Source organism: Dendropsophus ebraccatus, chromosome 12, assembly GCF_027789765.1.
Source record: "Dendropsophus ebraccatus isolate aDenEbr1 chromosome 12, aDenEbr1.pat, whole genome shotgun sequence".
NCBI classification, from domain to species: Eukaryota; Metazoa; Chordata; class Amphibia; order Anura; family Hylidae; genus Dendropsophus; species Dendropsophus ebraccatus.
Window position 1 is genome coordinate 19,057,182 of NC_091465.1, and position 13,332 is coordinate 19,070,513.

The 13,332-nt window shown below is 43.5% G+C and overlaps 1 protein-coding gene across 13 annotated transcripts in view; it reads right to left on the reverse strand.

Moving 5' to 3' along the window:
- The window catches only part of PKNOX2 (PBX/knotted 1 homeobox 2), a 316,712-nt gene that overhangs the window by 46,625 nt on the left and 256,755 nt on the right, over positions 1-13,332 (reverse strand). For all 13 annotated transcript variants that reach the window (XM_069947893.1, XM_069947896.1, XM_069947897.1 and 10 more), the window contains one exon: positions 12,770-12,906. In XM_069947893.1, coding sequence (XP_069803994.1) covers positions 12,770-12,906 — 137 coding nt within the window. The remainder of the gene's footprint in view (positions 1-12,769; positions 12,907-13,332) is intronic.

Below are 13,332 nucleotides of genomic sequence, written 5' to 3' on the forward strand. Positions count from 1 at the left end.
GGAACGAATTATGCTCATAATCAGAGGCACCACTATAAAAAAAAAAAATAAAAAAAAAATTATATATATATATATATATTTATTAGAAATCTGACGGATGCACCACAATGAAACCACCCACAGTAGACATGTCTTCAGTAAATTAGCATACTATGTAAGTGTACAGAAAGTAGATAAGTTTTAATAAGATGTGCTACGCAAAAAAAGTTCACTATAGTAGGTGGTGGTGACAAGTGGTTTCTACTTCACTCCAGCAATTGTAAGAAATACATGGGAAACTAACATAAAGGAGGCACTGAGTGGCGATGAAAGGGTTATGAAGTTTGCATGGTCTAATTTGCAGGCTCTAATGCTGCATCATATTATAGCGTAATCTGTGCTGATCCCAGTTTAATGCAAGGCTCTGAGTTCTGAACAGAGAATATAAAGCACAGCCTTGCCTGCCGTAATTTAGCCAGCCCTGCAGGGGCTTAGCCCAGGGATATGAAAGACAAATTCCAGACTGTGTTATGAATTATTGCGCCTTATGAACCTTCCAACTCTCAACAGATGCCTCCTGCCATTTAAACAGGCACTAGATCAATTAGAAATGAAAAGGCACAAATCGACCCAGTGCAAGGGCACTAAATTACCAGGAACTAATAATCCGAGCCGCAGTGCCAGGTGGTGGGAGTTCAGTGGCGCGCCCCCGGCCTCTGCACCAATTTCGGGAGAGTATTAAGCGGCAAGACTGGACCGGGGAAAGGTGTAATCCTTTAACCTTGGCAAATTCCATGCCAGCTATTTAATAAAGGGAGGAAAAATGAAGAAGTGATGAATGGCCCATCAACCATGGTTTATAACACGGTGGGCAGGACCAATTGTTTAGGCAAATAAAAGCATCTAAAACAATGATGTATGGTAACAGTAAAAAGTGGCGAGACAGGCGAGATGAATTCTTTGTTCGGTTATGTATTGACTGATAAAAGAAATGCAAGTCATTATTTCTATCAAAGGAAAATTTTTATTAAAGTATTGTATTGTCCCCCCAAAAGTTATACAAATCACCAATATGCACTTATTACAGGAAATGCGTATAAAGTGCTTTTTTCCTGCACTTACTACTGCATCAAGGCTTCACTTCCTGGATAACATGGTGATGTCACTTCCTGGATAACATGGTGATGTCACTTCCTGGATAACATGGTGATGTCACTTCCTGGATAACATGGTGATGTTACTTCCTGGATAACATGGTGATGTCTCCCAGAGCTGTGCGGGCTGTGGCTGCTGGAGAGGATGATGGCAGGGGGACACTGAGGGACATTGAGCATCCCTCTGCCATCATCCTCTCCAGCAGCCACAGCCCGTACAGCTCTGGGAGTCGGGTCGTGACATCACCATGTAATCAAGGAAGTGACATCACCATGTTATCCAGGAAGTGACATCACCATTTTATCCAGGAAGTGAAGCCTGGATGCAGTAGTAAGTGCAGGGAAAAAAGCACTTTATAAGCATTTCCCGTAATAAGTGTATATTGGTGATTTATATAACTTTTGGGGGGCAATACAATACTTTAATAAAATGTTTCACCGGACTTCTCCTTTAACCCTTAGGCGACCCTGGACGTACCCGTACCCTGGTGTCTAGTGGGGTGGATCGCTCCTCCTGGACGTTGTCCCGGAGGAGCGATCCACACATCTTACTCCATCCGGGGTCTGCGCCGTAATGGCGCTGATCCCGGCTCAGCACTCGATTTGCTTCCGGCTGCAGCAGCCGGAAGCAATAAATGTGCCTCTCTCATAAATCTATGCTGCAAATCTATGCAGCATAGATCTCAATGAGAGATCAGTGTACTTATACTAGAAGTCCCCCGGGGGGATTCTAGTATAAGTGTAAAAGAAAAAAAAAAGTGTTACTATCAATAAAAAGCCCCCTCCCCTAATAAAAGTTTGAATCACCCCCCTTTTCCCATGTCATAAATAAAAATAAATAAACATGTTTGGTATAGCCGCGTGCGTAATCACCCAAACTATTAATTAATCACATTCCTGATCTTGCACGGTAAATGGCGTAAGCGCCCAAAAATCCCAAAGTGCAAAATTGTGCATTTTTTGTCGCATCAAATCCAGAAAAAATAAAAAGCGACACCTCACACAGCCCTATAGACCAAAGAATAAAAGCGCTATAAGCCTGGGAATGGAGTGATTTTAAGGAACCTATATTTGTTAACAATGGTTTGAATTTTTTACAGGCCATTAGATACGATGAAAGTTATACATGTTACATATCGTTGTAATTGTAACGACTTGAGGAACATATATAACAAGTTAGTTTTATCCCAGGGCGAACGGCGTAAAAGCGAAAAAAAAAACAAATAAAAGAAATGTGTTTTTTTTCTCAATTTCACCACACATTAAATTTTTTTCTGGCTTCGCAGTGTACTTTATGAAAAAATTCAGCCTGTCATTGCAAAGTACAATTAGTGGCGCAAAAAATAAGAGCTCATGTGGGTTTCTAAATCTATGGATTACGATACATACCATATATTTAGGGTGAGACTTTGGACCACAAAGTTCCATTAGAAGTTTAGTAAACAACAACTTTTAATCAGGAATATTGGGAAGTGAACAAGCAAGGGCAGTATCTGGACTATACGTCTACAGCAACTAGTAGTTACCAGTAGGTGCTACTCAGACTGAAATTCAGAACTTAGAGAAGAAGAAGGAAGTGCTGAACCTTACAGGGTTGTCCACCCGAAACTAACATGATCATTCTCTATGAAGCCAACAGAGGAAGACAAGTACACCCCTCGGCTTCTTCCGGCAGCTCTATAGGAATGAATAGAGCCGTGGGCCACATGCCTGGATCTCTTACTTGTCCCCTATCCTGTGGATAGAGGACAAGTAAGTTCAGGGTGGACAACCTCTTTAACATGCAAGACTGAAACAAAAGGACAAAGCACTAGGCGTAGTGTTTCAGCACCTAGACCCCCCCCCCCAATCATTGAATCGCTGAGCGGCCAATCCATCAGCTTAGTTGTATCATCGGCTCAGAAGAGATCCTGGATAGAGAGGATCAAACAGCGGAAAATCTTCTATACAACCTGGACCTTGTTGAACCTTCCGCATTTGATTCTTGATGCCTTCCCGGTCCGTGGGGAAGGAGGACACAGCCCGGGTACCTCCTGGAATTCCAGGATACAGTGAATTACTTAGGCTGAATCCCAGAATTCCAGGCGGTATCTGAGTGTTTTCTCCTTCCCCACGGACCAGGAAGGCATTGGGAATCAAATGCGGAAGTTTTGACAAGGTTCGAGTTCTATAGAACCTAAGATTTTCTGCTGTTCGATCATCTCTAATCCTGGAGTCCTCAGGGGTCCCGGGGTGGCGATCCATGCTGGACAGGCACGGGGAAAGATGAGTTATGACATTATTATGGTCCCCCTCTCCCGGACTTCTCCTTTAAATTTGGTGCATTTGAGTCCTGGATCCATCTTCAAATGTCGAGTGTTAGGGTTCGGAAAATGCTGCCAAACCCGAACATTTCGACAAGTCTGCTCAACCCTAAGGAAGTAGTATTTGACAAACACCAACATGTCCCCACCATGAACCCACCCCAGTGTCTGCTTTCTCTTAGCAATGCACTGACTATTTTGCATCACGATAATCAAACCTTTACAGGAAAAAAACAAGTCCATGGAAAGGGTTAATGAGGCACAGGATTCATAAGGTAAATAATTCTCTCCCTTTCTGCACTATTTCTGAGGCGAGTTTGATCCTCGTCAGCGCAGAACAAATAAAAGGGCTGAACTGGCATGACATTTTACTGCAGACGGAGGGTCGTTTGCAGCCACTAATAAAAAGGATTTGACACAGGCTAATAAAGAGGAATGCATCTCTCTAATGGCCTAATTGAGCGCATTCAGCAGTGCTCTGCCTGGGAGCCAGCACGGCAAATGAAAGCCAGAGGCTCTGCTACATATAATGCTTCCTCAATGGATTTCCTCTCCAATTTTATTCCCAGAGAACAAAATGAAAAAGGGTCAGTGGAGGCCAAAGCAAGAGGGGCTTATGCATCCCCCCTATCACCCCGAGTGCACCCCACTCCTCCGTCCATGATCTCTCAGCAGATGAGTAATTATCTATTATTACATTTATATAGTCTTGTGAAATGATGTCCCCGAACGTCCCTCAGAAATGTCACTTATTCCCTTAGGATCCACTCGCCTGTTAGTGATATTCACGTTTAGGGGAGGCCTATTTACCACCTTCGCATAAATAAATATATGTATAGACATTCACAAGTCAGAAGCTACATTTTGTGCTTACCTCTGCTAAACTCCTGCATCCTGCATATAAATTTGGACCAGAAAGTCTAAGAATACTTCAGATTTATCACAGCGGCTCAGGCTATTTGCTGTTGGTGTAGCCCAAGACGGTCTAATCTAAGTCTAGACCAGCTTTTGGCTTTTATTAAAGGAGAAGTCTGGGCAAATCGTTTTTTTTCCAAGTGCTGGGGAGGGGGTGGATAAAAAAAATAACATGCTCTTACCTCCCCCTCTCCGATGCTGGTGGCCGCATACTGCCGCTCTGGTCCCCAGTCGCTTCCTGGTCTGAGCGGGGACCTGGATCGTGATGCGTGCGGTCCGCTCAGCCAGCCAACGGCCATAGCAGGGTCCAGGCTCAGCCGCTGACTGGCTGAGTAGGCCGCACACGTCACGACCCAGACCCGGCTCAGAGCACGAAGTAGGGACCGATGCGGCAGGATGCGGCCACCACCAATAGAGCGGGGGAGGTAAGAAAACATTATTTCTTTTCTCTTCCCCATCCCCTGCACTTGTTAAAAAAGTCAATTTGCCCGGACTTCTCCTTAAAGACAATTATTTTGTTGCAAAGCAACATCCCTTCACCTTTAGTCCACTCCCATTTACTGTTTGTCCCTCGAAAACAAAATATCTAAAATGTATTTAAAACACATAATAAATGGGGTGCAAGGCTTATATGCCAGTTGTTGTTTTTTTACATACTGCCATGTATGCAATAGTAAATTTACCCTGAAGATTTATGTAGCTTACCTCTGCCAGCTCCAGGGGGAGCTAAGGAGCTTGCCGCATACAGTCCAATGATGAAAGGGTATGCAGTAAATACTTAAATGGTCATTAAGTGGACCTGGCGCAGTGTGCAGACCGTTTGCCGCCAGAAGTTAGGTTATCCATGGAGAGGACCATGCTGGGTTGGCACTGCGTGCAACCCCAACTGGATCAGAACGTGGGTCATGCACAGTACCAAGCTGGCCGTCTCCATGGATACCCTAACTTCTTGCAGCAAATGGATTGCACTCAGTGTCAGGTACAGCATACTTTGTGACAGTTATGCTTTAAAGCCTAACTAACTGTCATTTCAATGTCATTTTTCAGGAATCAATAAATATTAATAGTACAAGCAATTTTAAGAAACTCTGTAATAAGTTTTATTAGGCAAAAGAGTTTCCTTCTGTACTCAAAAAGCTGTTTTCCTACCCACCCCCCTCCCCTTCACTTCAAAAGAAGCAGGGCTTCTGTCCATTATGCTCTATAAAGAGGGGGGGGGGGTGAGTGAGCAGTGAGGAGAAAAGGCAGCACTGCGAAAAATAAGCAGTGACCTTTCTGACACCTGAATCCAGCGTTTCCTGTGCCCAGACAGACAGTCTCCAAACAGCTGCTTGTCTGCTCTCCCTGCTCACTCATCCCCCTAAGCCCCTCCCCCCTCCATAGGTTATCATGGGCTCCAGTCTTTACTTTGCTCCTCTGTAATGAAGACAGCTTTGTCTGATGATGCACAGATAAGAAGTGTGGGGAGGGGAGGCTTGGAAACAGCTTTTTGAGTACAGAAAGAGGCTTTTTTGCCTAATAAAACCTATTACAGAGTTTCTATTGATTTCTGAAAAAAACATTCTTTAAGTTCTACATATTGGCAGACAGAATTGCATGATATAAAACAAGTCTAACATTGAACATGCTGCTCTAATATGTTACAGACAAGATTGATATAGAGCCTTGTTGAAAAAGTTTTGGCATAACTTGTAGCTCATTCATTTCAATCTCTGGTCACCTGAGCTTATGAGTCCAGTATGAGTCGTTTCCTGTGAATAAGACCACCCACTGGTCTCAAATTCAAAGGGATCAGAGACTAGATCAATAACAACTTATAATACATATTCTCCTATAAAAAAAATATCAGATAGGGGAGTTGTAGCTTTGCATCAGGATGCAGGAGCAGCAACCTCCATAAAGATATACATAAAGAAATTAATCAGCGCTGAATGTTGGACTCCTCCTAAACTCATCAGATAAACTGCTACACAATACAATGCAGATGGATCAGATCACTGAGGGATCAAGTTACAGAAAGTTATAGAAGTCTATGGAAGAGGAAGCTGCAGAGTGAGACACAGAGAAGATGCTGAAAGTTCTAGTAAGTGTTCTATCTCCCCTAGTGCTGGATTCACTTCTTATACCTCTCAGTACTGCTCTATAATGAATGAATCAGCCCTATTCTGTAGCCATATATCTAGTACTGACCTCCATGCTGACGCTCCGTCCACTCGGACGAAGAATCAGCACGTAGGCCAGTAATAGATATACGGCTACAGAGTAGGGCTGGTTCCATTTGTGTATATAGAGTAGACAAGTCATATGCGCAGAACAGGTACAATCACATAGTTTTGTTGGCACTACTATTGGGATATTCAGGTGATCTGTCCCTAGTACGCAGCTATCTCATACATACAGACAACGCTCGAGTTCAGAGTTTTTTTTACTGCTCTATAATGTCCTCTATGCTGTTGCTCCTTTTGCTGGTATGCTGGGAAGCAGGATAACCTCTTCTATAAAGACTTTCTAAAGAGACATCATAGCAGTCAGTGTACACTCACTAACAACTGAAAATGGTGGCAACTTTGGAGAAAACTGGTGAAAATGCCATATTTAAATTAAATAAAGGCCAAAAATTATGCTGCTCCTCACATAAATAATATTGTTTTAAAAAGTGAGCCTGAGACTTGCAGTGGTCCCAGATGATATGACCATAATATGATCTGATATAGAAAGAAGAAACAGACATACTTTTTACTATTTTATGTTTTTTTTTTTTTACCCATATATCCTGTCATTTGGAGACCCTACAGTATAATAGTTTCAAACCTCCAAGAAACTTCTCCTATATTAGCAGTGACCATAACTTGCAGTGTGTCGCGGCTATGAAATAAGCCAAGCACATGGCAGCTGTGACATAATTATACCATTGCCATTAATGAGGCTTTCTGATACGAATCCCTGTAAAAGCTCACATTCCATTTTACAAGGCGATACATTATTACTACCCAATTAGTATTAATTTTATGTACGATCGTAGTAAAGGCTCAGATGACCTTGCAGTATATTCTGTGCTTGGAATACTCTGCAGGCTGGGGTCCAAATGACTAGAGCGAAACGGATATATTTGCTCGTTTCACACTGGATATGGCCGCGAATGGAGAAAGTCTCCATTGAGGCCCACGGCGGCTCCAGGACAGAACATTGTTCAAGGAGATGATCTTATAACTCAGAAATGTCCCATATTTTCCTGCTTTTGTGCATTATATTTCTCTTGGGGGACAAAGCCACCATGTTCTTCATTTACCCAAAGGTTGACTTGCACGGAGCAGGTACAGCCACACACAATGGCTCGCCGTTTGTTTTCCGCGTAACATTCATCTTCCGCCTTTCCGCCGCATCTCTGAAAGGTTTTGCCGCGTGAGAATGAAGACATTTATTTTATTTACATTTATTTGTGGTGTTCAAAAAAAGTCCAAATTAGGCCACAAAATGATTTCCCTTTTATCTGCGCCGATACCATGGAGCATGAAAGCCTCGGAGACCATGTGTTAATTTGAATTGAATGGGGCCTTGTTAAATTTATTGACATGAAATGAAAAATCCCCACTGTGGTTTTGAACTGTCATGCTACCCAGAGGCAAGAAATTTTAATTAAAAAAAAAAAAAAAAGTCTGCGAAAGGAAGAGAAAAAAAAAAAAAGAATAAAACAGAGCCATCTTCCCCGTCTTTCTCCATCTTCCAGAAACAGCAGGCAGTGCCATAAGAAATCTGCATAGACTTAGTATTCAGCTCCTGATCAATCGCTGGGGTAATTTCATACCGCCCCATTACTTGCCGAAAGCAAGTAACCAATTGGATTCCAGCTCTCTTTTGTAAATGAAAGAAGCAATCTGATTCGCTGCTATGGGCTGCTGCTCTCAATCAGTGAGAATCACGTTTGTAAATCCAGTGGCCATCACTTCAAGCCTTCCCCTATCTTCACTGACACCACATAGAAACACTAAAACATTCATGACAAGTACACTAAATGGCTTTATTATTAGCGCCCCCATCTTGTAGCCGATTGGACCACCTTTGGCCCTCAAATCCAGAGCAATCGGTCAAAAATAGTTCTGCAGACAGGATCATGACCTGACCCTCATAATGATATGGTACCACAGGGATCTGGATCCATCTGACCGGCCATGTTTCTCCCCAGAGATCTGGATACATCTGACTAGGCCATGTTTCACCACAGAGATCTGGATCCATTTAACCAGGCCATATTTCCTCACAGAGATCTGGATCCATCTGACCAGTCACGTTTCTTCACAGGGATGTAGATCTATCTAATGGGCCATGTTTCCTTACAGAGAACTGGATCCATCCAACAGGCCATATTTCCTCACAGGGATGTGGATCCATCTGACTGGCCATGTTTCCTCACAGAGATCTGGATCCATCTGACCAGTCATGTTTCTTCACAGGGATGTAGATCTATCTAATGGGCCATGTTTCCTTACAGAGAACTGGATCCATCCAACAGGCCATATTTCCTCACAGGGATGTGGATCCATCTGACTGGCCATGTTTCCTCACAGAGATCTGAAGCCATCTGACCAGGTCATGTTTCCTCACAGAGATCTGGAGCCATCTGACCAGGTCATGTTTCTCCACAGAGATCTGGAGCCATCTGACCAGGCCATGTTTCTCCACAGAGATCTGGAGCCATCTGACCAGGCCATGTTTCTCTGAAGAGATCTGAATCCATCTGACCAGGTCATGTTTCTCCACAGAGATCTGGAGCCATCTGACCAGGCCATGTTTCCTCACAGAGATCTGGAGCCATCTGACCAGGCCATGTTTCCTCACAGAGATCTGAATCCATCTGACCAGGCCATGTTTCCTCACAGAGATCTGAATCCATCTGACCAGGCCATGTTTCCTCACAGAGATCTGAAGCCATCTGACCAGGTCATGTTTCTCCACAGAGATCTGAAGCCATCTGACCGGCCATGTTTCCTCACAGAGATCTGAATCCATCTGACCAGGCCATGTTTCCCCACAGTGATGTGGATCCATCTGACCGGCCATTTTTCCCGCACAAGAATCAAAATCCATCTCACCGAACATGTTTCTCCACAAGGATCTGAATCCATCTGACTGATCCATGAGAGTCCACTGCTCAGTGATACAATTTTTGCTCTTTTTCCCTGGAGTCTCACTTTTCTGTTTCCTTAGACACAATGGCTGGTTGTTTGCTGTTATAGCCCATCTGTGCTAGGGATCAGTATGTTGTAGGTTCGGACACATTAGTCAGACACCAACATTGCATTTCAGCCATGAGTCGTTTTCATCCTGAGGATCCAACATTCTCCATATACTCTGCACACTGGTACATGAAAAAACTCCACAAGCTTAGCAGCAAAATCCTGGCCCCAGCTAGTTGAGCCCAGATGACCAGGCCCTGCTCCAAGTCGCACTGATCACTGGATTTTCCCATCTAATGTGGCTTCACACTGGATTTCTTGCTGCTCTCCAGGGTCATGGTTCTGATCCCCATACAGTGAAGGGGCAATTGTAAAAGGGCAGTAGGCTCTAATAAAGTGGCAATTCAGTGTATGTCATGATGCCATAGAACCTACTGATAGTGACATCCGACACCTCTCACTCCCTCCTCCTGACCACTTTCCCTGATCATTCTCTCATTGATCTTGCTACGTATTGCTGGGCTAACCTCATGCGCAGATTTTCCAGATAGTATACACGTGAACGGGATTTTTCTGCTTAGATGTTATAAGGTTCTGCAGATCTTCTACCATTCAGAAGGCCGTTTCTTTGCACATTTCACATTGATATTTTTCTGATTTCCTGATCTACCATTTAAATTGAATGGGGAAATCCACAACTGAGATTTTACGTAAACCTAGTAGATACCATCTGGGGGAATACTATAGATATCCAAACTGAGCACAACCATACAGATAAAGAATGGATACAGGCTCTTGGGAAAAGAAAGTTATTTTTATCCTGTATAATATAATATATAGGCAAGGAAGAAAAATTGCTGTGCTAACCTAAATAAGTTTTATGCAGTTTCCTGGCTTTGGCTTCATAAATTTGTCAGATAAATCTCTCTGTGTAAGCGCACCAATAGACAAAGTGATTTTTAACAATTAACGATTGCAAACTAGATCGTTTATCGTAGACCCAAAATCGTATACTATATAACATGGATTGATAGTTGTTAGTTACAATCATTTACTCCATCTGATCCCAGCAAATTAAGGATCAATGTGGAATTACACTGAACAATTAAGGAACGATTAGTGGAATTAGAGCAAACGATTAACAATGATTTTGGTGTCAGCACCAAACGTTTAATCGTCGCCTGCATTTGCACAAAACAATTATAGTTTAAAGTCGAACAATATAACGATAATTTACACGATAATCGTACCATGTAATAGGGCCCTAAGAGGGGTCCGTAAAGGTGCCCCTACATAAAACAGCAAAGTCAATGACTCCCCCGCCAGATGATGTTGGGGGAAAGAGATATTGGACATAGTTAAATTCAATATTTGACCCTTTTATCGAGGTACATAGACTGTCACCAGAGGAGGTGGTAGCACTTTAAAGTGTCAGGCGATTTTAAGAAACTTTGTAATTGGGTTTATTAGCCGAAAAATCATGAATCATGAAAAAGTTTGAAGCTCTCCCCCCTGTCTTCATGGTTCTTTTATGGAGAAAAGAGGGGTTGAGGGAGATAAGGCACCAAATCAGGACGACAAAGAGTTAATTAACAGCTACATCACCAGGCTATCTCCTCTGAAGTCAGCACTGACCTCTCTGACCTCTGAATACCGGCTTTCACACAGGTCCAGCTGTGTTATCCTTTGTTCTCTGCTCTCTGCTGCCTAATCTCTCTCCACCCCCCTCCCCTCTCCATAGAACAGACAGGGCTCGACTGATGTAAAAGAGCTGAGATTCTCTGATAATGAGCAGTGAGAGGAGGGGGGGGGGGGGGACCTGGGGAAAGTCTTTTTGAATGCAGATAATGGCATATTTGCCTAATAAACCCAATAACAAAGTTTTTTTAAATCGCTTGTACTATTGATTAAAGTGACACTTTAAGCCCCTATTACACTTAAAGCCCCTATTACACAGTGCTATAACATGCACAGAGTGGGTGGGCCACGGGGTGCTGCGGGAGGGTTGCCCAGGTGATCTGTCCGGGTAGACCATAGAAGTTAGTGGTGGTCTGATGCCTCCGCTCCTATTACAGGGAGTGATGGCCAGCAGACTGTCGCAATTGTTATAGTTTTCTTTCAACATATTTAAAGACAAGGTCAGCTGACATCGTACATGTCGACTGATCATTGCCTTTTAACACTATCTATTACACCAAGCGATTATCGGCCGTAAAGGCCAATAATCTGCCAAATACTGCCGATAATCGCTTGGTGTAATAAGGCCTTTAGTGTTCTCTATCTTTTCCTTTTGGGGAAGAATTTGTGCCACATATCTTGCTTGTACATTACATAGTTAGCTATTACAACCTTAGGCTATATAGCGTATGAGACCGGCCGTTCTCACGGAACGGCTGTTCTCTGAAAACATCATCCCGGTCGGATGATCTTTCGGGTCGCAGAGTTCTGATGCGGGCGTGCCCACATCAGAACTCCCCACAGCACACTATGGAGCGAGTGCCCGGATCCGCTCTCTCCACAGTGTGCACTGACAGGGTTTTCTACGGCCGCTATTCACTGAATAGTGGCCGCAAAAAACTGACATGTCAGTTGTTTGTAGCGCCACTAGGGATCCTGGCCGGAGCGTATACTGTGTATATACGCTCCGGGCGGGATCCCATAGGCAGCAAAGGCACGTACATTTTCGTAATAATCACGGCCGTTGTACAACAGCCATGATATTACTAAAATATACACTGTGTGACCATAGCCTTAGTTTGCGTTCGTGTGTCTCTTTCCTAAGCCCCACTTGGTACCATTGGGCATGAGGCCATTGCTGGGTCTCACCCCCTCATCCGAAAGCACCTACAACCACAATAGGATCCCACCTCTGCAATCATCCGATGGAAAGATATAAACAGCTAAATACACAAATACTAACACCTGACAGCGCAAGTGACACATACACCGACACCACGTGGAAGAGTGTGGAGCACGAGTGCAGGACCTCCCGGCTGCCGCTCCTGTCAGCAGCTCTGCCATCAGCATCCAGCACATTTACGGATATGAGGTTTGTCTTTAATCCCATTTTAAAGTCATGTTGTTGAGGAAATTAAATGAGAGAAAGACGCAATGACAAGTTCTCCTAACACAAGAATCGTGCTGACAAGTTAGCCCGAGGCTGAATTCACACTGTACCTTGGCACATCACTATGGAGCTGTGCATTAGCATTTTACAGAGTCTGCAAGAAGCTCTTTCAAGTACCTGTAGACAGCACGCTTGTCAGCTTCCAGCTGAGCCTGAGGGTCAATCGGTGCACCAGGGACAGGGTTTGCTGCCGCAGAGGATGCTGGGTGGTGGACTGGCTGGGCCTTGGCAGTCTGCTGAGCCGTGGCCGTCATCTATTAAAACACAGAGTATAGAGAGATTAGTAATGAGAATGAGGTCAGGTATACCCCAGTATCATACAAAAAAGAAGAAATGTCTGGTAAATGGCTTCTTAAAGGGTTAAAGGGAAACTAACAGCAGATCTTTATATACTGGTGGAATCAGGGAGCAGGTTTGTACATATATACTGGTGGAATCAGGGAGCTAAGGGTATAGCTTGCATCAGTGTGAATAGGAGTACCGGTCCATACCTGCAGATTTATAAGCACAAACCTGCTGTTAGTTTCCCTTTAACCACAGAATATTAAAGGGGTTGTCCCGCAAAAATCTTTTTATTTTAAATCAACTGATATCAGAAAGTTATATAGATTTGTAATTTACTTCTAATAAAAAATCTTAAGTTTTCCCATACCCATCAGCTGCTGTATGTCCTGCAGTAA